The sequence below is a fragment of the Artibeus jamaicensis genome, unplaced genomic scaffold, assembly GCF_021234435.1.
Source record: "Artibeus jamaicensis isolate MK-2021 breed Jamaican fruit bat unplaced genomic scaffold, CSHL_Jam_final contig_1410, whole genome shotgun sequence".
Taxonomy (NCBI): domain Eukaryota; kingdom Metazoa; phylum Chordata; class Mammalia; order Chiroptera; family Phyllostomidae; genus Artibeus; species Artibeus jamaicensis.
Genome location: NW_026521281.1, coordinates 896,063 through 922,610, shown reverse-complemented (window position 1 = coordinate 922,610; position 26,548 = coordinate 896,063). Strand labels below are relative to the sequence as shown.

The window sequence follows — 26,548 nt, the reverse complement described above, 5'->3', positions numbered from 1 at the left end:
ACTAGAACTCTGTATTCTATGAAGGATTTCTTTTGCGCCAAATCACAAAGTTCTACTTTGTGTGTTTGCTCACACACAGAGTTGCAGTTTCCTGTTTTAAGGTGATATGCTATCTTGTTTTGAATTTGTTCTGGCTTTAAACTGTTGCTATTCTTGCTTTTTAGTGACAAATTACTGTTTAGTTTCATTATTTTCCGTTTTCATTTGGTTGCTTGGGTAATCCTCCAGGGTGTATTGATATGTATTTAAATCAAGAGTGGTTTTGGCCTGTAATTTTACAGTAATTAGATTAAAGACATTCACTGTCTCAACAAACACTGAATGCCTACTATGTGCTAGGTTCCGTAGTTGAAAAATTAATCATCCACAGCTGACTTGTGAAAGTGGATGTGTATAGATCTTCAACCTCCTATCCCTAAATTTGCTTCCACCATGACCCTTTGCTGTTATCGTGGACTCTTTATAATAGAGAAATGGGAAAAGGCGGAGTAGGTGGGCTAGAGGATCTTTTGTTCCACCTCTTACCTAACCTTGCACTTAAATCTCACTACTGCCATTCTTCCTCTCTTTTTCTAGGCCTCCATCCAATCCCACCCCAAGGAGGAAAACTGGAGATTGCTGGGATGGTTGTGGGGCAGTGGGCTGGCAGCAGATCCTCCAGGGGCCGAGGCTCCTTTGGCATGCAAGTGGTTTCTATTGGTGGGCCAGGAAGAGGGTATGTATCCGAATAGGTTGGTATGAGCTAGTATCAATCAAAGTACCCTTGGGAAATGCCCAACTATAGAATCCTTCTATTAAGCTAAGAGGCATGAACTGACTTTACATTTTTAAAGGCAGTTTTCACTGTAGTTTAGGAAACATATACTAAATGCTCCGCCTTGATTTAAAAAAAAAAGTTTTTGCCCCTAGAGGAGGACATGGGACACAGAACACTTTAGTATGATATAAAAATGAAAGAAATATTTATAGTGGTAGCACAGAGGAGGATCATCTAACTTATTATTAGGGTCAAACTTCTAAGAGGACATGAATTGTTAACTAAGTAAAAATGGGGGTATGGGCTTTCTATTTTCCTCATGATCACTTTTCCCCCACTTTCTAAAGGTATGGAAAAGAACAGACTGGTAGAGGACCCAAAGGACCTAAAAAAGGAAATAAACAAGTAAGCACCTTTTTTGAGATTCTTTAGCTTCTGTTTGATCATTCTTATCTTTTCAGCTAAATTGCAAGAGCTCAGATTAGGTACCGAAACTTGGGAGCTTTCACAACTTCTGGCATTTGGTTTTATTCCCCTGCTCTCTAGCTGTCTGGGGAGGAGGCTTAGACTGCCTAGGCTATTTCCACAGGGCCTCAGAGTGTCATCCTTTTCATCGAGTGAAACCACGAGATGGAAACAAGGTATGGCGTTCGAAGACCTTTAGGTAGCATAATATGTGCTACATGCAGCTGTAAAGGAACCAGAGTGAAATTAACAGTGGGATTGCCAGCAATATGCCCAAGCTTGTGAGGGGCTACCAGAGATGCTTAGAAAATTAAACTTCGTTCTTTGCTGAATATGCGAAGGGAAAAGGTGTTACCATTCTGCTTATTCTTTTCTTCTTTTTTTAAGATTATTTATTTATTTATTTTTAGAGAGAGGGGAAGGAGGGAGAGAAACATCAACATGTAGTTGCCTCTAGTGCATCCCCTACTGGGGACCTGGCCTGCAACCCAGGCATGTGCCCTGACTGGGAATCAGACTGATGGCCCTTTGGTTTGCAGGCTGGCACTTAATCCACCTAGTCACCCCAGCCAAGGCCCATTCTGATTATTCTTAAAGGCTTAGAATGGTCTCAAGCTTTTTATTTATTTATTATTTTTTTTTTCACCCAAGGACTTTTTTTTTCATTGCTAGAGAAAGAGGAAGGGGGAAGAGATGAGAGAGGCATGGGGTGGGGGAAACATTGATGTGAAAGAGAAACACTGATTGCCTCCCGTATGTGCCCCGGGGATCCAACCTTCAACCTAGGTATGTGCCCTGACTGGGAATTGAACTCACAGACTTTTGGGGCTTGGGACAACACTCTAACCAACTGAGCCACACCAGCCAGGACTTAAACTTTCTCCTAATCTACACCTTGAATTACATCACAATCCCCACTGGTCTCCATTAGAAGTGCACCCTGCAGATATGAAAGCCTATTCTTGTAGTGATTTAAAGTCTTGTATTGGACTCAGACTGCTGGCTTCCTCATAATATAGCAGCTACCATTTTTTGAGTGTGTACTTTCTACCAACCCCTTTACTAAACATTTTACATGGAAGTCTCTAATCCTCACAAGGATCACTGACTAGACCACACTGCAACGCAACTTGATTGTCAGTTCTCAAATCATCTCCCCTGTATACAGCCAGACCTCATTGTATCCATCCATGTTAACCCCCGTGGTCTAATGTTTCCTCAAAGAATATAGATTTGCCTTAATGTTATTTTGAGCCAAAAAGGGAGCTAGAATGGTAAGTAACCTGCACAAAGCATTTGGTAATGCACTCCAAAGCCACGAGCAATAACTTTGGGATTTTTCCAAAGCTTCTTAGCTTTTCCCAGAAGTTTTTCAATAAGGTAAAAGGGATTACACCTAGAAGGAAAACTGATCATTAAGATAGGCTCCAGTAAAGTAACATAGCCTTGGGGAATTGACCATGATTCAGGGACTAATCATTAGGTATATAGTCTGAAAAACCTGATATGTTTGGTACAATAAGAGTGGGTTCCTTTCTCTAGTTTGCTCACATTAACCAGGTTCACAGAAATAGTATGTGGATATGGCTAAAAGAGTGGGGGGATGAGCAGGGAGAGTGTGAAATATAAAGTTCACCAACTCAGAGGGTAAAGAAATAATTACCATATTATACACTTAACTCTATCCCAGTCATTCTTACAAATTCATGTGAAGTATTTACTATTCTTTATTTTATTTTATTATTTATTTTTAGAGAGAGGGTAAGGGAGGGAGAAAGACAGGAAGAGAAACAGTGATTGGTTGCTTCTCTCATATGCCCCGACTGGGGACCGAATCCACAACCCAGGCATGTGCCCTGACCGGGAATTAAACCTGTTACTTTTCATTTTGCAGGACAACACCCAGCCAACTGAACAACACCAGGCAGGCCTACTCTTTATTTTAAAGAGGAGGAAACTGAGGCTCAGAGGAATGAAGCATCTTGCCCAAAATTATCCATCAAGTCAGTATCAGAGTTGACATTTCAGCCTGAGCTGACTAAATCCAAAGCCATGTGCTGTGCTGTCTCCAACAGTGTATAACAACTCTAGTTGTCAGAAACAAGAGTTAGACCTTGGTGTACCTGACTCTAGTGACTATTCTCTTAGTCATGGCTACCAGAGCTTTCTTTCTCTAAGTGCAAACTGCAAGAGAGCCCATGGTATCAGAAGTTTGCTTAGGGACCTGAAACCAGAACAATGAAAGTAGCTGGCATTTAATGAATTCTTACACTGGCGAACAGAACATGTTTTGAGTGCTTTCCTGTGAGTCCCTCCTTGAACCCCTGTAGGAGCCTATGGTGCTGTTATTCTGTTTCACAGATGAGGAAACGGAGAAAACAGGGAGGGTAGGTCATGCTATGGTTCTCTAGGCTAAGATTGCTGGCAGCACTATTATCCACTCTAGAGGTAGCCTGGTCAAGGAAGTCTCATACTGACTTTGTTCTTAGGTAAGACATCTTCCCTGGACAGAGCAGCTGTTGATTGCCTTCCTAACTCTCCTTTTTCTATTCAGTCACTCTTTCTTCAGAGTGTAATATAATTCGTTGCTCTAGTTTATTAAATCTGTTTATATTGTCCTCTCTTCTTGAGAATATTCCTAGGTAACTGGAGTTTTGTATATTTTCAAATTCTTAAGTCACTTATTTGTAAGGTTTTACTTCCTTTGTTGACTCCCTCACATGGCTAATTCCATCCATTGTGTGGATTTTTACTAGTTTCTTCTTTTCTCCAGGTTCTTGAGCAACAGCCACAGTAGCCCGCATGTTGTACTAGCTTTGAAGCCAAATGATCTGGCTTTGAATCTGGCTCTGCCACTGACTTTGGACAAGTTATTTAACCTCTCTGTGCCTTGGTTTTATCATCTGTAAAATGGAGAAATTGGTGTCTACCTCAGAGAGTTAAATGAGATTATATTTGAAAGTGTTTAGCATAGAGCTTGAAATATAGGAAATACTAGGTACAGATTAGTAGTTATTATTTAAAACTAACCACCAATTCAACAGGAGTTAGAGTGCCGTTCTGTGTTGTATCATAGTGGAAAGAACAAGGTCTTTGGCATCAAACAGACTTGGACCCAAGTCTGAGCATGTGAATGACATTGGGCAAGTCTTTTTACTTTTTTGAGCCTTATTTTTCATGTCTATCAAATAAACAGCAGGTTTTCTGGCATGCCTAACTATTTAGTAATTAAGCTGTTATTATTTGCTAATAGCATTCATCTAGAGGCAGCACTGCACCGCAAATTAAGGCAGTTCATGTCATTAGCATTTCAACAACAGTCACGTTCCTGGAATGAAAAGAAAAACAGGTGACGCTTCTAGTTATGAAAGATTCTAAGGAATATTGCACATAGACCTCATGGTTTGTTTTCCTTTCTTTTTTTTTAAGGTTTTTTTTAATTTTATCTATTTATCTTTAGAAGGGAAGGGAGGGAGAGAAATATCAATGCATGGTTTCTTTTCGTGTGTCCCCTGCTGGGAGCTGGCCCCTGCTGGGAACTGGCCCCTGCTAGGAACTGGCCTGCAACCCAGGCATGTGCCCTGACTGTGAATCGAACCACGATCTTTTGGTTCACAGGCCCACACTCAATCCACTGAGCTACACCAGCCAGGTGTTTTCCTTTCATTTCCTTTACATGTCCAGCTGTTGGCATTGGGCAGCATTGCATGACAGTTAAGGGAATAGACTTTAGAGGCTGATTGACCTTGAGTGCAATTCTGGTCCCACCTCTTTCTCTTTCTGTCTCTATCCGAGTATTCTTGAGCAAGTGACTTTAATCTCTCTGAGCTTCAGCTTCCTCATCTATAAATGGGGCATAATAATATCTACCATTTAGGGTCCCCATTAGTATTAGAAAAATATATATCATGAAGTTTGTAAAATGCTGGCTGTATCATTATTGTGCTGTCATTGCCATTGGATTTCAGTCAGATCCATCTGTTGTCACCCTGAGTTGTCCGGGTGATATCGGAGTGTATCAGATGTTAACAAGCATTGGACTTTTGGGCTTCTTTGAAGAACTCAAGCAGTTTCTGCAGGCTAATTTATGAACATGCTTGGGAAGGGTCAGCCAGTTTGGGATTACCATTTCCACTGAGTATTTCTATTTTTCATACAGGGCATTTCAGATGGAGTTTCTAAGTCCCTGGAGCCTCATCAAAGCCACTCTTGCTCACAGGTAAATGGAAACAGTGGCGCATTGATCAAGGAAGAGAAGAGTGAAAATCATCTTCCCACTCCATCACTGTGTGCCTTATCCAGAGACAGCAGCGTGTGTAATAATGTTAACCGCTACTTCCCTGTGAAGAATGAGGAGAAGAGCCACTTGGCAGAGCAAAAGCTGGAAACTGTAGCACAACAAAAAGAGGAATAAGCTGCAAATGGATTTACCTGATCAGGAAGAAGGGAAAACATATACTTATCTGATTTTAGGCCCAAGTTAGAGGAGGACATAAATGTTTACCCCAGATTTAGCCAGGATTTTCTTGGAATGTTGTATTTTATCCATCTTTTTCCCTTCCCTGTCTTTTTTGGGGCCTCCAGACCTAGCAGATTGCTTCTGGGGAAGATCTGGTCAAAAAGGAATGGCAACAAGACTGGCTCCTTTGTCACGTTTAATGTTAAACACCAGTATTCTGTTTACCTCCCCTGGAAGCCTAGTAAGGTAGCAACTGTAAGAAATTGGTGTCATCACATACGGCCCTATGTGAAAAGTTCCACCTTTGGTTTTGTGAGTCTTCATCATGATTCCTATTTATGAAACCCATGGGGTAGTAGAGACAGCTGCCTATGGCTTCCTAACTTGTCTTTTGCTCTATGTAGTAGTGGGGCCTGTGTCTATAATCAGTACCCACCTCCTCACTCTTTCTCCACTCACCAACCCCAGGAGTTTATACCATTGCCTCTGGCGTTGGCCTGACAATCAGATAGGTAGATGTTTTCAGAAAAGTGAAATAGTGTTGGTTATTTTATTTCATTTCTTTGTTTTTATTTTATACAGTTAAAAAAAACAAAAACAAAAACAAAAACTACCAATGGCCTTTGTACTAGGGGATTCAAGTGAGTCAGAAAAGTACTGGGCAGATTTTTCCTGCCTCTGAACTAGTGCATTGTTTGTAAAATAGAAGATGCGGTGCAGTTTGCCCACTCCCTGCTGCCCACACCCTGAAAGGGTGAGAATCAGTGTAATGAAACTGAGTACGAAAGGGAACTCAAAAGAGTGTGTGTGTGCACGCACGCGTGCCTTTGTGTATGGGTGTGTGCGTGGATGTATATATGAATGCATGTACCTATATGCATACACATACCCTTTATATAAAGAGACAGATCTATTTATCTATGCGTATTTTATATATAAATATATGTATATGTGTGTATATATCTATATATCTACATGTAGATATATAGATATATTCATGCATGCATACATACATACGTGGTGATGTCCCAAAGGATTTACCGAATTTACCAGAAACGCTTCCACTGCTATGGAGTGGTGGGTTTCAAAAGACCACACTTTAAAATTTTTACTGAGTCATAGCCCATCACAATTATGAGAACATGGGCTTTTCTAAAACAGACAAAAAGTACTTTCCAGAGATGGCCTGTTCAGAACAACAAACGTTTGGCTTGTCACAAGCTTAATATTGAACCGAGACCTCACATCCCATATGGTGAGAACAGGAGGTTGGAATGGGATTGGGAAGATTTGGGCATTTTGTTATGAAGGAGAAGCCTGGATCGTAGAGAGAAGGAGTGGGAGGTAATGACCAGGACTTGCAGCCAATTTGGAGGGAGTGTCACCTGGAACTCCAGGATCAAACTGCCCTCAGGCTAGAATTGATTGCCCTGAATACCTGAAGAAGAGAGGACTAGCATTGGAGAGAAGAGGTAGGGAAGGAAGTGTAAGGAAATCCACAATTTGATTTTACATGCCTAGATTGTTTCACTTGTTCACATTTTGACTATTGGATCTTTTCGTTCGCTTTGCAAGGAAGACTTCAGAGGACTCTGGCCTGGACCTTAGGGGGTATTCTGTAAAAGGTTCCTAGGACTAAGAGACTATATTCCTCCTTGACAGAGATACTCTTGAGATGACCTTGCATTTCCAGTTTCCGTCTTCAGGGTCTCAGTCTGAGAGATGGGAACACAGCTTGCAACATATTAGCATTATGTCTTCATTCAAGAATTGAGGCTTTCAGCCTCACGCACCTCCTTTGGGCTTTGTGATATTCTTGCCCAAGCAGTATCGTTTTTACAGGAATTCACCTAACTAAATTTCTAGCAGGGTTCTCTGTCTTTTTTAAAAAAAACCCATGCACTTTAACCCACTGCAGGTCTCTGGTGATTTCTTTCCAGACAACCAGAAGGCCATTTGTTCATTGCCCACTTACAAATCATGTATCATGAGAGATTGAAAACAGTCTCAGACTGTTTAATCCTAGTCTGGCCCAGTTTAAGAGAACCTTCAATTTTCAGGGGTGAGGGAGCCCTAGAATGCCTCTCCCCCGGGCAAGACATTTCCTACACAAACCAAAGCAGGGTGACAGGAGTGCACACCTAGCCAGATATAACCAGGAGCAACGTGTACAAAAACCTCCTCTTTGGATCGGCTCTCTAGTTTGGCCCCCCCCTGTTCTCTTGGACCTGCCCAACCTTTCACACCATCTTGGGGGTTAGAACTGCTGTACCCAGCAAGAGAGGGATTTAGTAGTGAACTTAGATGGCTTGGAAATTTCTTTCTGGAGCCACAGAGGGAGGAATCCTTAGGAGCTCGAAAAGTAAGCCAGTCACTGAGCTGTGTTAAATCTATCTAGATCTCCATTTTCTTATATGGACTACTTGGAGTTGTATGGAAAAGTATTTTCTTCATTTGCTGTTTCTGTGCATCTTGAATCTATTTGCTACAATCAAGTGACAGTATTGTTAAGTCTCACAGCATTAAGAAGATTTCTTATTTTGTAGACATTCACTGTGAGAAGTACAATTGCTGCTTTGACAGGGATGATTCCAGTTTGTCAAAAGGCTTGCTTTTCTCCCTTCCACAAACCTCCACTTTCTCCTAGACTGGCCCAGGGTGAAACAAGTGGTTCGCTTCCAACCTTGATTTTTATTTAGATTCAGCATTTCGGGTTTGGAGGATTATAAAAAAGAACCATAAAGGGCCATGTTCATATATTTTAATTTATCTGCCAAAATACACAATTTAGAAGCTAAAAAGACTGAGGTGTTCATTACTGGGACAGGAATATTTTTTTAACTGGAGGACAAATTGGTGAAGGCAGATCTGAGCTTTGCTCTGAGTACCACTTGAAGAGACTGTCATCCTTCACTTGAGGTTCCATTTCTGATGATGATGTGGCCTCTCTCAAAGAAAGTCACATAGGAACCTGAGACATGACCCTTTTACCTTGTAGGGCCACAAGCAAAAGCCCCCTGATTGTATATAGATGCTGATCCCCAAGGATTTGCAGTTCCTAATTTCTGCTGGTGTGCCTTGGGATCAGCTGTGACTCCCACCCTTATTCAGTGGCCAGTCTGGTCTGGACCAGGTCTGGCAAACTTCCGCTCAGTTGCATCATATCATTCTGAGCCAGTAAGACTTCGAGTAGACTTTAAAGCCCAAGAAATGGCACTTGCGTTATCGAGTGACATGTAATTTTTATCTCTATCTGGATTTTCTGGCATTGTTGGCCAAGTCACGTTAACTTTTTTTGGTCACTGAGAAAAACAGCCAGACAAGGCATTGGGGAGGATAGTTAAGGTGGGGAGAAGAGGAATACTTAGGTAGAGTAGACAGAATGTGGAAGTCACTGCTTGGTTATAGTGATCCAGTCCATTCGAACCATAGAAGGCTCCAGGTGGGCATATCAGTGCTACCCTTTGAGCCTCTACGACCCTCCCCTCCTTTGAAATGACAATACAGGTAGACCACATTTTAAAGTAGTTAATGTAATTCTACTAAGATTTAATCATGATACTTATTCACTTCCTGATGCATATTTCCTAAATATGCATGGGGTGTGGGGGTAGGGGGTAAGTTTTCACTGTTCCATGATGTCACCCTATATTTTTCTCCCTCTTGTGACTTTGGCATTTTCTTTTGACTTTCTATTTTCTTTTCCCTTGGCTTATTGCAGTAGTCTGCTGGTGTAGGTAGAGCTCAGTGTACCTATTCCCCTGTTACTGATAATTATCTTCAGTATTGCCAGAGGCGGTTTTGGTGTTCTAAGAAAGTAACTTCATTTTTCACAAAATCATCGTTACCAAGTTAAAAGCAAAATAAAATAATTCCTTGTGCTAGGGCGCCCATTTCAGGCTTTGACATTGCCCTTGTACTTTTATAGATGCTTTTTGCCCGTGTTGGTAGTAACTAATGAGTAGTGAATTTTCATGTAAGTGACACAAATCAAATATTTCAGATTTTATTAATCTCATAACCCTGCCAAATCTGATGACTTCAATGATTTCCCACAAGACAGTTCCCCTCTCATCTATTATTTGATTCTATTTTTAGAATAACATACTAGGTAAAGAAACTTTAACTGCAAGGAGTTAATGGGTTTTTTTTTGTGTGATCCCTGATAAATGATGTTATTGTCAAAAGTAACAAATTCTTTCATTGTTTTTTCCTGTGTTAATATCTCCTTTGTGCTCTTGACAGTGTGTTTAGTGGATGGATAATATGTATCTCTCTTTCCCACTCCCAGATTCCAAATTCCCTGCCTTTTTGGCCCACCTCACAACAAAAGCTCCATAGTTGTTTAATGTAAGTTTGAATGGATGCTTCTTAGGGGAAACTGCAGCAGTTAAATGGAAATGTTTCAGAAAGGAATGAAAATGTCTCAGGAGTTGTTCTGTGATGGAAATTGGTTTGTCATTCTGTTAATGTGATGGAAAGAAACTTACAGTGCTTAAGAAAAGTTTATTCTTTTATTCAGTAAAAAAATTGTTAAATAATTTTGGGTGTGTGAAGTTTAATTTCTTCTCCCACTTCTGGATCTTATTCAGCAAATGCAGGATATAATTGTCTCAATGCAGAACTACTGGCCAGAGACTTGGAGCCTATTTGTAGTTGAATATCAGAGCATGAGAGCTAGTATAAGAATCATCAAAAGGAAGGGCATGTTTTGCTTCCTGCTGAACTTCTTTGGATGTTCTAAAGGCAGTTTTGACTTGGCATTTCCCAAAATGACCCCATCCTGTCTTCTGAAGCCTACTTCTCTCCGTGAATGACACTACCTTCTACTCAGTTGTCTAAACCACACACCAACAGAGTTATTCCACACTCAGGACTTTCCTTCATCTCTCAAATCATGACAAGCTCTCTGTTGATAACACTCAGCCATCTTTCTATTTCTCACATCTGTGTCTTTTCTATCCCTGCTGCCGTGGCTTAGTCTAGGCCTCCTCGTGTCACCTGAATTGTTGCAGTTGCTCCCCTGTCTCCCTATCGAGGTAATAGTAAGAAACATTTTGTGTCTAAGTGTATGTACCTTTTCCTAGTGAAAGGGCTCATTCTGTTCAGGTTCGCTTTTAATTTTATGTTTATTTTTTAGAAAGGGAGGAAGGGAGGGATAAAGAGAGGGAGAGAACCATCAATGTGAGAGAAAAACATTCAAACCCCCAACCCAGGCATGTGCCCTGACTGGGAATCTAACCAGTGACCTTTCACTTTGCAGGATGATGCTCAACCCACTGAGCCACACCATAGTGCTTAAAAAGAAAAAAAAGAAAATATTTTTAAGGTTTATTTTATTTTTATTTGCGAGAGGAGAAAGAAGGGAGAGAAACACTGATTGTCTGCCTCCCTCATGTACCCCCGTGGAGAACTGAGCATAGGAGAGCCTGCAACCCAGGCATGTGCCCTGACTGGGAATCCAGCCATCCACTCTGGTTTACACCATGCCTCTCCAACTGAGCCACACCAGCCACAGCCAGAACCACTCTTTATTTCTGTGTGTGCTATAATACTTTTTTAAACTATGTTTTATTGATTATGCTATTACAGTTGTCCCATTTTTTCTCCCCTTTCCCCTGCGCCCTGTACCCCCTTCCCTTTAGTATTCCCCCTCCCCCCTCACTTAGTTCATGTCCATGGGTCATACATATAAGTTCTTTGGCTTCTTCATTTCCTATACTGTTCTTAACCTTCCCCTGTCTATTTTGTACCTACCGTTTATGCTGCTTATTCCTTGTACCTTTTCCCCCATTCTCCCTCTTCCCCCTCTCCACTGATAACCCTTCATGTGATCTCCATTTCTGTGACTCTGTTCCTGTTCTAGTTGTTTGCTTAGTTTGTGTTTTTGTTTATTTTAGGTTCCTTTGTTGATAGTTGTGACTTTGTTATCATCTCACTGTTCATAGTTTTTGATCTTAGATAAGTCCCTTTAACCTTTCATATAAGGGCTTAGTGATGATGAACTCCTTTAACTTGACCTTATCTGGGAAGCACTTTATCTGCCTTCCCATTGTAAATGAGAGCTTTGCCGAATAGAGTAATCTTGGATGTAGGCCCTTGCTTTTCAGGACTTTGAATACTTCTTTCCCACCCCTTGTCTGCAAGGTTTCTTTAGAGAAATCAGCTGCGAGCCTTGTGAAAATGCCTTTGTAGGTAACTCTGTCCTTTCCTCTTGCTCTTTTGAAGATTCTCTCCTTATCTTTAACCTTGGATAATGTAGTTATGGTGTGCCTTCATGTTCCTCCTTGGGTCCAACTTCTTTGGGACTCTAAGCTTCCTGGGATTCCTGGAGGTTTATTTCCTTTGCCAGATTGGGGAAGTTCTCCTTCATAATTTTTTCCAAATAAACTCCATTATTTATTTGTGTGTTTGTTTGTTTATTTATTTATTTTTAGAGAGAGGGGACGTGAAGGAGAAAGAGTGGGAGAGAAACATCAATGTGTGGTTGCCTCTCATGTGTCCCCTAATGGGGACCTGGCCTGCAACCCAGGCTCGTGCCCTGACTGAGAATCAAACCTGCAACCCTTTGCTTCACAGGCCCGTGTTCAATCCACTGAGTTACACCAGCCAAGGCTAAACTCTCCATTTCTTGCTCTTCCTCTTCTCCTTCTGGCACCCCTATGATTCAGATGCTGGAACATTTAAAGTTGTCCCAGAGGTTTCTCAGACTCTCCTCATTTTTTTTTTAATTCTTGTTTCTTCATTCTGTTCCAGTTGGATGTTTATTTCTTCCTTTTGTTCTAAATCATTTATTTGAGTCCCAGTTTCCTTCCCTTCACTATTGGTTCCCTGTATATTTTCCTTTATTTCACATTGTATAGCCTTCATTTCTTCCTTTATTTTGTGACCATACACACAATGATTTCTGTGAGCATCCTGATTACCTGTGTTTTGAACTCTGCATCTGATAGGTTGGATATCTCCTCGTTGCTTAATTCTTTTTCTGGAGTGTTGATCTCTTCTTTCATTTGGACCATAGTTCTTTGTCTTTGAGCACCCGTTGTGTTGTAAGGGGCAGAGCCTTAGGTATTCTCCAGGGTGGGGCAAGCCACTTTGCTGCTGTGTTGTGATGCTGTCTGGGGGGGAGGGGTCCGAGAGGGAGCAATGCTGCTTGCTTCCTTACTCTGCTCCTGCCCTACTTTCAGTCACTTCCCGCGCTACCCACAAGGAGATTGTGCCATTTCAGGTGCAGTTCCTGGGCAAGTGGGCTTCTGATTGGTTGTCATCCTTCTTTTATTTGTGTGAGGAAGTGAAGCATATCTACCTATTCCTGCATCTTGGCCAGAACTCCAGAACCACTGCTTTAATCCAGCCATGCTTATTAGCTTCCACAGTAATCTGTCCTTTGCACATGCTTCACGCGTCCCTTCCATGGCCCCTTCATGATGTGGCCCCTTTCTGCTTCTCTAGCTCATTTGCAATTACCCTTTACCCGACTAGTGACACTAAACTGTGTCCCATAAACATTAAGCTGTTAACATCCATTTCTTTTCATTTGCTTATCCTATTGTCTAGTGCTTCTCTCCCCTTGTCTCTGCTGCATTGACTTGCCCCCTCCAAAATTTAGCTGTATGTTTTTGTTTGTGATTCTTTATTTTCCTGATACTTGACTAGGGATCCTTGTACATACTTATCAGAGCTAGTCCCTATAGAACTTTGCTGCATCTCTGTCCCTCAATTACATGTGGCTATCTCTGTGGGGTTTTTTTTTTTTTGTCTCTTTGACACCTACCACCCAGTATGTACTTAGTAAATGTTCGATGACTAAATCAAGCAGAGGTAAAATAACTGAAAATGCTCCCTGGTGCAAAACAGTATAGATTTCTGAGGCAGAGGACATGTTGATGATAAAAACACAAGATTGAATATGAAGGAATAGGGCTGGATGGTATTCATATAAATGTGCTTTTAGCCCTGGCTGGCCTGGCTCAGTGGATTGAGTGCTGGCTTGTGAACCAAAGGGTCACCAGTTCTATTCCCAGGCTAGACCACAGGCCTGGCCTGCGGGCCAGGTCCCCAGTGGGGGGGGGGGCACATAAGAGTCAATCACACATTGATGTTTCTTTTCCTCTCTCCCCCTCTCTAAACATAGATAAGTAAAATCTTTTAAAAATGTGTTTTTATTGAGGCTCTGAAAAAAAATTGAGCTCTGAGTCACCTTTGACAATGGAGGGATGCTTGGAAGAGTCTGAAGCCAGGACCCTGGGGCGTTTCTTACCTTACAGCTCCTGCTGAGTGACACTAACTGGGCATCACCCCCCCCCCCTTACTGCCCTGGGCCTTACTTATCAGTACAGGTTGCAAAAAGAACAGCTGAGCCCAAAGGTTAGTGTTAGAGGCTTACTGAAGCTTGTAAACACTTTACCCTTAAATGAAACTTTATTATTCGTGACATAATTTGTTTTACATTCAGTTCATTATGGCTATAGCTGTCTCGTCTGAGCCTTTGATCTTTGGGTGTTAGAACTCAGAATTTAGTAGTAGAAAATTTTTAGCACTTGCTTTTTAAATTTACCATTAATTGAGGACCCATTAGTTACCAGGTGGGGTTTTATGCTCTTGTACAGTATTTCTACTCCTCAAACAACTCTGCAAAGTAAGTACTATCCCCACTTTACATATGACCACAGTGATTCAGTGGTGCCCGAGTGCACACAGAGCTAATAAGTGATAAAACCAGGGTTCTAAATTTAAGTTCATTTTGACTAAGTAGAGAACTTTGGTTTCTGCCTGCCCAGCATTCTTTCCTCTTTCTGGCAGTGAAATCCAGTTTTCTTCCTATCTTGGGGTAAAGGTGGGTTGACCATCAGTCACATGGCTTCACCTTCCCCAGTGGGTTGGGTATATGATCCAAGCAGAGTGAATTTTATGGCTTTTGTGTGGATTTGAGGGAGAAAATGATGAGGAATAAAAATCTCTCTTTTAAAACCATGAGCATAAAGAATAATGCGAGCCTAAAACATTACCTTCTATTTGCATCTTCTACAACTAGTCTTTATTTGTGTATGAGAAATATGAAAATTCCATAGAAATTTATTAGGAGTAGATGCAGGAAGTGATCTATTGAGGGTTTACTATGTGTCAGAGAGAAGACTAGGCACTTTATATTACATGTTGTATACATTTTCATTTCATTCGGTCTACATTTATAACCTCTAGAAGAGGGGAGTATATCAATCAGGATAGACTTGGTATTTTGTTTGTTTTTTAAATCCTCATCTGAGGATATGTGTGTTGATTTCAGACAGAGGGGATGGGGGAGAGAGATATCAATGTGACAGGAACATTGATTGGTTTCCTCGCATACACCCCAACCAGGGATCCAACCACAACCCTTTGGCATATGGGACAACGCTCCAACCACTGAGCCACCTGGCCAGGGTGAGAATAGGGTAGGTTTTGCTGCAATACTAACCCCCAAATCTCAACCTAGCAAAGGCATGTGACCAAAATGCATGCTGACTCTTAAAGCTTAAAATGCCACAAATCACTTTTGTCTCTTCATTGCCCAAAGCAAGGCACATGGTTGCACCTAATGTCATGCACATTGAATAGTACAATTTTATGTGCCTGGAACAAGGGAGAAATAGTTTGGTGAGTTGCAATAATAGCATCACGTGAATAATTTGCCCATTTCTTAATAGACTTGGTTCATCACCTTTTGCCTGGTTGCCATTAATTAACCATGTAAGTCATTGTACCTAAAATTTGGAACGGAATAATGAAGCTTTCATTCCCATTCCAGTGCCGTAGGGATTCTCTGTATGTGGGCTGAAGTGAATATAATCTGGTGGTGACACAGGGACTGAGTTAGCTCCGGAAGCCCAGCCTTTGGTCATTGTTGTTAGGAATAAATGATATAGTGTATGTAAAGTACCTGGCATACAGTGCAGTCTTGATAAAGGTAGATAAATGATAGCCATCGCCATGGGTTTGGGGAGATGGGAGTAAATGAAAGACTTGTTTATTCTTCCAGTCCTGACTTCCTCATAACATATTCCTTCCTAGCCTATAATCTGGCTACAGCCCTCCCCATTTGATTTTTTTTATCTTCACCTGAAGACATGCTTATTGATTTTAGAGAAAGGGAAGGAGAGAGAGGGAGAGAAACATTGATGTGACAGAAGAACATCTATCCACTGCCTCTCGCATGTGCCCTGACCAGGACCAATCCCACAACCTAGATATGTGCCCTGACCGGAAATGAAATCCGCACCTTTCAGTTTACAGAGGACACTCCAACCAACTAAGCCACACTGGCCAGGGCAGCCCATCCCATTTTTGTCTTGTTTTGGTTTTTTTTTTTAATTACTTTGTTGTTCAGTTTATCCTTTTGAATGTTGCTGCTTCCAAAACTGTCCAGTGTGCTCCCAGTCACCAAGTCCATTTCCTGAAACTCTGGCTTCCCTGACATTCCTCTCCTGTTTCTCTTTCCTTTTATAACTACTTTAAAATTTTTATGTAATATTTATTTCATAAACACAAAAAGGATATATGTAACAGATATTATGAAATTCAATAATAAATTGAATAATCATAAGCCCACTGCCCAACCTAAGTACTATCCCATCTCCCTGCCTTCCCCAGGGATAATTAATGTCTGAGTTTTTTCATTCCCTTGTTGTTTTTTAAATAGTTTTATCACATATGTAGTTATCCCTGAACAATATATTGTCAGGTTTTACTTTTGAATTTTATAAAAATGTTATTTTATGTAGTTTTCTGCAACTTCCTTTTTAAAAGATTTTTTTTTTATATTTAGAGGGAGGGGGTGGGAGAGAGACATCAATGTGAGAGAGAAACATTGATCCACGGCCTCTCGCATGCTCCCAACCTGGGACCTGGCCTACAGTGCAGGCATATGCCCTGACTAGGAATCAAACCAGCGACCTTACAGTCTGCAGAAGGATGCCACCTGCACTGAGCCACACTAGTCAGGGTTACAACTTCCTTTTCTCACTCAGCTGATTTCTCTAAGACTCAAACATGCTGTTGCCATAACTGTAGTTAATTCATTTTTACTTCTATATGGCATTCTATTGTGTGAATACACCATAAGTTACCTATTCTCTCTGCAATGGAAATATGACTTCTCTCTGCTAATGTTGCCATGAATACTTTTGCACGTGACTCCTGCTGGGACCTGAGGCATGCATATGTTCACCTTTATAAGATAGTGAAAAAACTGTTCTTGAAAAGATTTTATTTATTTACTACTTAGAGAGAGGGGAAGGGAGGGATAAAGAAAAGTAGATGACAGAGACATTGATCAATTGCCTCTCACATGCCCCCAACTGGGGGCCTGGCCCGTAACCCAGGCATGTGCCCTGACTGGGAATCAAACCAGCAACCCTTTGGTTCTCAGGCCTGTGCTCATTCCACTGAGCCACACCAGTGGGGCAGAAATTGTTTTTAAAAAGTAGCATTAAATGGCAATGATAATGCCCATGTTACCTCCCTTATGGCTAGTTATGAGAATAACACAAGCTAGTAGATGTGAAAACAGTTTCAGTACATTAAGGATACACAGTTTGACATGCTGGCTTTGAGTCTAAGCTCAAGTGCTAAAAGTTGTCCCACATGCATACTAGTTTCAGAGAGCAGAAAGACCAATACTGCTCTATGCCAATTTAAAGTAGTTCTAGTATTTTCTCATGAAAAAGGCTACATACTTGAATTCTGAAGCAGATGTCTTTTTTTTTTCTACTGGACTAGCAGCCTTTCCTCGTTCTTCCAGTAACACTACCTCCCATTTTCCAAGGATATACTTCTATTCCATTTTCGGAAGTTCCCTCAAGAACCCTACTCTTGCCAGCCAGCTGACTGGAGTTTGTCACTGTTGTTGTCATGGCTTCGTTTGTTTGTTGCTTTGTTTTGCATGCTCTTTTGTTTTAAACCATTACCCAATGATTGTTTATTGATTTTAGAGAGAGGAGAGAAAGAGACAGAATGTGAGAGAGAAACATTGATCACCTGCCTCCCACACTCCAGACCTAGTAAAGCAGAATAGGGTTTCCCCTAAATTCATGCCCACCTGGAACCTGTGATTGTGACCTTATTTAGAAATGTGGTCTCTGTAGATGTGATTGTGTTCAATGAAGTCATATTATATTACTCCAATGATTGGGGTCCTTATAAGAAGAGTGAAATTCAGACATACAAGGAGAATACCATGTAACAATGGAAGCAGAGTTATGTCTACAAGCCAAGGAATGTCAGGGACTGCAACCACCAGAGCTGGAAAGAGACAAGGAAGGAGGCTCCGCTAGGGCTTTCAGACAGAACATGGCCCTGCCAACCTCTTGATTCTAGACTTTTATTCTCTAGAAGGATAAATTTCTGTTTTTCTGAGCTACCTAGTTCCTGTTACCTTGTTATGGAAGCCCTAGGAAACTAATACACACTATGTATCTAATTTTAAAAAATCTCCAAGTGTGATTCTAGTACACCAACAGGGTTCAGAGCCACTGCACTGAATAATAATGACCATTCTCAACTCACTCAATGTTAACTAGGAGTAGAAAACTAGGGTGACTGAAATAATTTTTCTTTAGAAAAGGGAGACTTGGTGTTGAGATAATCAGCTATCCTTTGGGGAAAAATGAGTTATCCCTACAGCACAGCAAATTCACTAGGACAAACTCAAAGTATTCCCGTGGTGGGGACAACACAAAGTCCCTCCTCTTGTGGAGGATGCAGATAACAAGAGACAGACCATAAGCAAATAAATTAGATTCCTTTAGATAGAGGTGATCTCTGAAGACAAGGAAATGAGTTTAAGGTAAATTTTAAAAAAACATATGTAAAACACTATAACAGAATGAAAAAATGTTAAGATAATATAATTGTTGCTTTGGATAAGAAAAGGTCTTCTAAAACAATAAACAAAGTGGAAAAGCCATAGAAGAAAAGATTGGTATAAATATAGTAAATGATCACACAAACATTAAAACTTATGTATGGTAACATAAACCATGCACGTTAAGTACTATAGGAAAATATTAGCAATATACACAATAGTAAAAAGGTTAATATCCAGAAATATAAATGCTGCCTACCATTCAATATGATAAAGACAAGCAACCCTGTAAGTAAAATTATGCAGAGGTTACAAACAGTTCACAGAGGATAGGCCAATAAACGTATGACAAGATGCTCAACTTCATTAGTGATTGGAGAATACAAATTAAAAAACAAACATTACCATTTTTTCATCTATTAGATTAACAAACAATTTAAAGGTCAGAGTCTTAGGAAATGTGAAGATGGACTGCTGTTGGGAGTGAACATTGGCATAGTGCTTTTGAAATTTAACCCTAATACACTGCTGGGAATGCAGACTGGTGCAACCACTGTAAAAAACAGTGTGGGATTTCCTCAGAAAACTAAAAATGGAACTGCCTTTTGAGTTGGCAATTCCAAAGCTGGGAATATACCCTAAGAACCCTGAATCACCAATTCAAAAGAACTTATGCACCCAATGTTCATAGCAGCACAATTGACAATAGCCAAGTGCTGGAAGCAAACCTAAATGCCCATCAGTAGATGAGTGGATCAAAAAACAGTGGTACATTTACACAGTGGAATACTATGCAGCAGAAAGAAAGAAGGAGCTACTACCCTTTGCGACAGCGTGGATGGATCTGGAGAGCATTATGCTGAGTAAAATAAGCCAGGTGGTGAAAGACAAATACCATATGATCTCACCTTTAACAGGAAGCTAAACAACAAAACAAACAAACAAACAAAATATGACCAGAAACATTGAAATAAAGAACAAACTGACAATAGCCAGAGGGGAGGTAGGAGGGGATAATAGGGGGAAGGGTCATCAAGGAACACATATAAAGGACTCATGGACAATGCCAAAGGTGGGTAGGATCAAGGGTGGGAGATTGGAATGGCTGGAGTTGGGGGAAGTGGTGAGGAGAAAATAGAGACAACTGTACTTGAACAACAATATAAAAAAGGAAAAGAAAGATTTAATTTGGCAGTATGTATTAAAAAGTGAAAATATTCATACCTATTTCTGAGTGTCCACCTAGAGAAACAAAGAGGGCCCTGTGGGTGCTAGTCAGGGTACATACAAGAGGCAGCTGATTGATGTTTCTCTCCCTCTCTTTCTCCTTCCTTTCCCTGTCTCTAAAAATAAGTAAATAAAACCTTTTTTAAAAAGATTTTTCTGGCTTGCTTTTCTGAAAATTCAATTCTTTGGTCATCAAAATTTATGTTTTTAGGAAGTTCATTTTCAACCAATGTAATTGAAAGCAACATCAGTCACACTATGACAGATAATATTTGAAAACTTTTCACTTTGAAAAGAAGCTTTTTGCTAAACCAGCTATTACTGGCTGTGACAACATCAGGATAGATACCTGATAAATTTCAAAATATAAATTTTAATGTATCCAGAGCTGCTGCTTCTTGTGGAACAATTTTCTCTAAAAAAATTGAACTCAAATCAGTTTTGGGTAAATCGAATTTTTTATTTTTTTTTAACTTTAAAAAAATATTGTATTTATTTATTTTGAGAGAGAGGGGAAGGGAAGGAGAAAGAGTGGGAGAGAAACATCAATGTGTGGTTGCCTCTCACACGTCCCCACTGGGGACCTGGCCTGCAACCCAGGCATGTGCCCTGACTGGGAATTGAACCGGTGACCCTTTGCTTCACAGGCCCATGCTCAATCCACTGAGCCGCACCAGCCAGGGCGTATTTTTTTAAAATACATTTTACTTATTGATTTTAGAGAGAGGGGAAGGGAGGGAGAAAGAGAGGGAAAGAAACATGAATGCATGCAAAACCCATCTGTCAGTTGTCTCTCACATGCCCCCAACCAGATACTAGTCCTACAACCCAGGAATGTGCCCCAACCAGAAATTGAATTGGTGACCGTTCTGCCAGCGCTCAATCCACTGAGCCACCCCAGCCAGGGCTGTGTACATTTAATTTTAAATGTAAATTTATATGATGACATTTAATGTTTCCTCTGACATTTCCTGTAATTTGTGGAGGTCTACTATAGACTGAATGCTTGTGTACTCCCCCTCATCCCCAATTCATATGTTGATGGTATTAGGAAGTGGAGCCTTGGGGAGGTGTCTAGGTGTTGATGGTGGACATTAGTGCCCTCCTAGAAGAGAACCTGAAGAGCCCCTCCCCTTCCACACACAGTAAGAAGATGGCAATCTCTGACCAGAAAGTAGGCTCTCACCAGAAACCGAATGTGCCAGCACCTTAATCTTGGATTTCTCAGCCTCCAAAAGCAGGGAAAATAACATTTTCTTTATTAGCCATCCAATCTATGGCATTTTTGTTACAGCAGACTGAACGGACTAAGACAAGTTCCTACGAGAAATTTTAAAATGGCTTCATGATTTATTTATAATTCAAAACACCTGTCTATTTATTCTACCCCTATATCTTCAACTACAAGGAAAAACACTTTTTAATTGTCTTCCTCATTAATAATCAGTTCATCTGACACTTTCACGTAGTGTATCTCATATGACAGTCTTTAAATTTAATTTTCATTTCGAAACCTCTGGGTATTTGCTTTGCATGTTGTACCAGTTTCCAAAACCAGAGCTTCTAAACTCTTCAAAAAGTGCTAATAATGAGTGCTTCATATACTTTACTGCAGTGTCCATGGGTACGCTTTTATTTTGTAATTTACTGGCAAAGCTTGCTGCCTGAGCACCAGCAGTGGCTGTCCTTGTGCTCAGGCCAGAGTTACTATTTGTGCAGATGCTGCAGGGTCAGGCTCTGATAGCAGAAAGGCAAGATTGCTTCTCACCATGGGTCCTGTCCCTGACACCATCACTGCAGCTTCAGCTACTGCTGCCACCACTGTCACTAGCCCAATGTCTCCCCTTCTGGCCCCATGGTGCCTCAGAATACCCCAAATGTGCTTGTACATGCCAGGCGGCCTGACCAACTGCTTAGCATGCATGCTGCTTGCTGCGCCCACGGGGTGTGCACACTGCCACCCTGTGTGTGTCTTCTGCTCATGTGTATACTCCAATGCCACCTGGGACTGCACTTCCAAGGCACAAAGATAAAATTATTAAGAATGTCAAGACAGCCCTGGCTGGTGTAGCTCAGTGGATTGAGCATGGGCTGTGAACCAAAAGGTCACAGTTCGATTCCTGGTCAGGGCATGTGCCTGGGTTGTGGGTCCGGCCCCCAGTGGGGGCCATGTGAGAGGCAACCACGCATGATCTTTCTCTCCCTCTCTTTCTTCTTCCCTTCTCCTCTCTCTAAAAATTAAAAAAAAAAAGAAATTAAACAAAGAGGAATGTCAAGACAAAAATCAAAGATACTCCACACAGCGATATTTTCACCGATATGTCCCCTACAGCAAAGGACATAAAGGAACGAATAAACAAACGGGACTTCATCAAATAAAAAGCACCTGCACGGCTAACAAAAACATCAGCAAAGTCAAAAGGGAATCAACTCTATGGGAAAATATATTTGCTAATGATATCTCAAACACAGGTTTGATCTCCAGAATATATAAATAACTCACATAACTCCACTCCAGGAAGACAAACAGTTCAATTGAAATATGGGCAAAGGTCCTGAACAGACACTTCCCCAAGGAGGACATACAGAGGGCCCATAGACATATAAAAGGATGCTCAGCATCACTAGCCATCAGAGAGATGCAAATTAAAACCACAATGAGATACCACTTCACACTGGTCAGAATGGCCATGATAAACACATCAACAAACAACAAGTGCTGGCAAGTATGTGGAGAAAAGGGAACACTAGTACACCGTTGGTGGAAATGCAGACTGGTACAGCCACTGTGGAAAACAGTATGGAATTTCCTCAAAAAACTAAAAATGGACCTGCCTTTTGACCCAGCAATTTCACTGCTGGGGTTATACCCTAAGAACCCTGAAACACCAATTCAAAAGAACCTATGCACCCTAATGTTCATAGCAGTGTTATTCACAATAGCCAAGTGCTGGAAGCAAGTGCTGGATCCACAAGTGCTGGATCAAAAAACTGTGGCACATTTACACAATGGAATACTACGCAGCAGAGAGAAAGAAAGAGCTCTTACCCTTTGCAAAAGTGTGGATGGAACTGGAGAGCATTATGCTAAGTGTAATAAGCCAGTCAGTGAAAGACAAATACCATATGATCTCACCTTTAAGTGGAACCTAATCAACAAAACAAGTGAGCAAAATATAATCAGAGGTATGGAAGGAAATAAAGAACAAACCGACAGTGACCAGAGGGGAGGGGGATAAGAGGGGAAAGAAGGGGAAGGGTCAAGTCAAGGAACATGTACAAAGGACCCATGGACAAAGGCAAAGCAGGGAGGGATTGAGGGTGGGAGGTGAGAATGGCTGGGGCAGGGGGAGTGGTGTTGGAAAAATGGAGATAACTGTACTTGAACAACAATAAAAAAAGAGAATCAAGAAAAAAAAAGAATGTGAAGACAGTGACGGCAGAGCATTAAATCCAGCCTGAAGCCCCTCCTGGGAGCAGAGTTCTATGCAGTTGGCACACCCCTAAAGCTGGCCCTGGAGGAGTGGGTTGGTGTTCTCAGCTACCTAATTTGGCACTTGGGGAACCATCTGCTACATTTTATTCCAAGTGGGTGTAAACCCTCTTTTGCTAGTGTGATTCAAATCATGCCAAGAACCATTGATCACCTTCCCCATTACATGGATCTTAGGAGACACCAGTTGCTATAAATCCACACCAGTAATAAAATGGAGGGCTGATCTGTACTCCAGGAACCGCAGCTGGAGTACATAGTGGCTTCGGCAAGAGATACAAAGTCTCTATACTCAGCTTCCCTATCTATAAAATAGAGCTAGTACTAGTGCCTACCCCATAGGGTTGCTGTAAGGATTCAGTGAGTTAATCCATGTAAAGAGTTTAGAACAGTGCTTTGCACACAGTAAATTCTCAGATAATGGTATTTGTCATTATTTTGTCTTTTGTCTTCCCTGTCTTTGTACTTTCAAGTCTGTTTTGGAGCAAGCCTGTTCCTCCTCATGTAATTTTTTCCTGTTTCCCCTCTTTTCCTCATGTATTTTATAGTCGACCTTGGCCCTCATCATTTTTTTCATCTCAACAATTATATGCACATACTGGGAGGAGGTGCCAAAGAAACCCAGAATTATCTTCAGGATGGTGGGGGCCTTGTAGTACAGGCTTCCCCCTGCTAGGTAAGTGTTGTAGGAACCCATCTGTATCAGTGTTCCAGCCAACGTTGTTGTGAGAGGCTGCATTCAGCTTCAGTGATTTTTTTTGAAGACTTTCAGTGCATTTGCCCACTGCACGATGGGTGATTTAGGAACACACACACCTGCCCACACCGCACTGAGTGTTCAGCAATTTTTGACCAGAAGTGGCATAACCTCCATGCCCCACCCTCCCTATGCAACTGATCTCACCCCCTGAGCAACTTTTTTTTTTGTTTCCCCTCATTTAAAAAGTCCTCAAAGGGAAACGCTTTACTGATGTGGAAGAGGTGAATCAAACAAACAAACAAAAAAACCTGGCAGAAGCACTAAAAAGCATGAAAATGAATGAATTACAAAACCATTTTGCGCAGTGGAAAAAAGACATCTTGATAGGTGTATAGCATCAAATGGAGAGTATTTTGAAAGTGACTCGACTTTAAACATGTAAGATTAAATACACAATTTTTTATAAATAAATTCCAGTGTTTTGGAGGGTTCCCTCTTGTATACGCGAAGATGAAACAGAAGCGAGCCCACTGAAGTTCCCTCTAGGGAAGAAAGCAGAAACTGAATGGTTGGTGGTCAGCAGGGACCTTCAGACTGTTTGAATGTTTACAGTGGGAATGCATATACTATTGCCTATATAATTAAAAATAAATGTTTACAAGTCTTAAGTGGACATGGGGGTAAGGGAGGAAGGTTTCCAGCCAGCCTCATACTATGGCAGGCAGTTTAGACTGTCCACTGATGCTGTAAAGAGACACAGCAGAGTACACGTTTCCAGGGTAGCAGCAAGCTGCTCCCCATCCACGGCAATACCAAGAATTCCTTTATCTACAAATCTAACTGCCTCAGATTTAGTCCCCTGCCAGCTTTGCCTTCCCCATTATCCTTCAGTGCCCCCACCTCACCTCCCAAGAACACTGAGGAGGAATTTCTAGGGGCTGGTACCAACGTACCTGGGTCAGATGCCACCTCCTGTGAAGCCCTCCCTGACACACCTACTGAACATATTTGAATTAATTGTGTCTCCCTTTTTTCCTACAGGAGTTGCTCAAGCCTCTAGGCGGCACTTAAGAGTTTGACCTTTTTCAGCCTTGTTATTGTTTATTGAACCTTGTCTCCCCCATTACATTGTGTACATACTGTTTTTGGATATACGCGTGGTCTGTTATTTATGTGTGGAGAACCCACCCCAACCCCCACCTGTACTCCACCCTGTCCATCACAAATGCTCAGGAGTTGTTACTGGGAGGATGCCCCAAACTGGCCCTCCCACCAAAATAGGTCTTTTGCACTTATTATTCCTTCTGTTCTGTCCTGTCCCTGGCCAACTCTTCTTGTTATTCTGGTCTCAGCTCACGTGTCACCTCCAAGAGGCCTTTCTTAACTACCCTTTCTGAAATAGGCTATCTTACATCCAAATCTTTATCTCATACCTTGTTTTATTTTCCTCGTAGCACTTGCTGCAATCTGAAATTTTTATTTGGCTCCCTTTACTGTCTGTCTCCCTCACTGGAATGTGAATCACAGGAGGGCAGGGACCTTTTCTGTTTACCCTTGAATCCCCAATGCCTAGAACAGTGCCTGGTATATAGTAGGTGCTCAATAAACATGGGAATGAAACTGTATTTGTTTAATTATTGACTGATCCCCAGTAGAATGTCAGCTTCATGAAGAACAGGCCCTTCTCTGCGCTACTGCTACATCCTCAGCATCTGGTGCCATGCCTGGTGCACAGTAGATGCTCAAGAAAGAATTATTGGGTGAGTTACTGCTCCACACACATTTTAATCCCACATACTCCAAACTAAACCCCATATCTTCTTCCCTACCAAACCTGCTTTTCCTCTGCACACCCTGGCTCCATCAATGACACCACTGTTCACTCTGACACCCAAACCAGAAGTGAACACACACTCTTGTCACTCATTCACCCACTACTTTTAGTCCTCAAGCCCTGCCTATTCAACCTCCAAAATATCCCACTCATCTAATCTTCTTCCACCCCTACTGTAACTGTCTTGACTGTCTTTTTTCATGACTCATGCAACAGTCTCTTGCCCTATGCCTCCTTTTTTCGGGAAAACTTCATGAATTTGCAATCTTTGTGTCGGGGCCATGCTAATTTTCTCCGTCTCTTTCCAATTTTAATATATGTGCTGCTGAAGTGAGCACCCTCTTGCATCCTCCTGCAGCTAAGAAAGCTTAATAAGCTGCAGGCTGGTCAGTTCCCATATAGTCACACAGTCACATGTTTCATTAAGTTTGTAAGATCCATTTAAACCAAAATTGGTTAAAACTGATGTCCCTTTCTACTGAGAGGTCCCCTCTTCATATTTTCTCTTGTATTAGGTGGTGTTGGAGCTGCCTTAGACATTTTTGAGACTCAGCTAAGTGGAAGATTATTTGGAGCATATATTTAGTTTGGGTTTAATGGGACATTTACTAATAAGACAAAAGCCATTTTCTCAGGCCCTCTTTCCCAGGGCTGGCTGGACCCCATAAAGCATGGCTGACCCTAATTGCTTTCTGAGCCTTTATCCTCAGGACTAGAAAATTACTGGAAGTGCCCTGAAGGTGCAGGGGCTCCTGGAACTTGCAAAACAGGA

At 41.4% G+C, this 26,548-nt stretch overlaps 1 protein-coding gene and 1 non-coding gene across 4 annotated transcripts in view; one reads left to right on the top strand and one right to left on the bottom strand.

The window, feature by feature from the left end:
* The window catches only part of FAM120C (family with sequence similarity 120C), a 108,354-nt gene extending 98,131 nt beyond the window's left edge, over positions 1 to 10,223 (top strand). For 2 of the 3 annotated variants that reach the window (XM_037153663.2, XM_037153662.2), the window contains exons 14-16: positions 577 to 715; positions 1,105 to 1,162; positions 5,382 to 10,223. In XM_037153663.2, the coding sequence (XP_037009558.2) occupies positions 577 to 715; positions 1,105 to 1,162; positions 5,382 to 5,636 (452 nt within the window). In that variant the 3' untranslated portion in view covers positions 5,637 to 10,223. The remainder of the gene's footprint in view (positions 1 to 576; positions 716 to 1,104; positions 1,163 to 5,381) is intronic. The other variant, XM_037153665.2, reaches the window with a different exon arrangement.
* A 15,788-nt stretch (positions 10,224 to 26,011) lies between these two features.
* LOC119055536 (U6 spliceosomal RNA) lies at positions 26,012 to 26,114 on the bottom strand. Its single transcript, XR_005083710.2, has one exon. It is a non-coding gene; the product is annotated as a U6 spliceosomal RNA (small nuclear RNA).
* Positions 26,115 to 26,548: the final 434 nt, after the last annotated feature.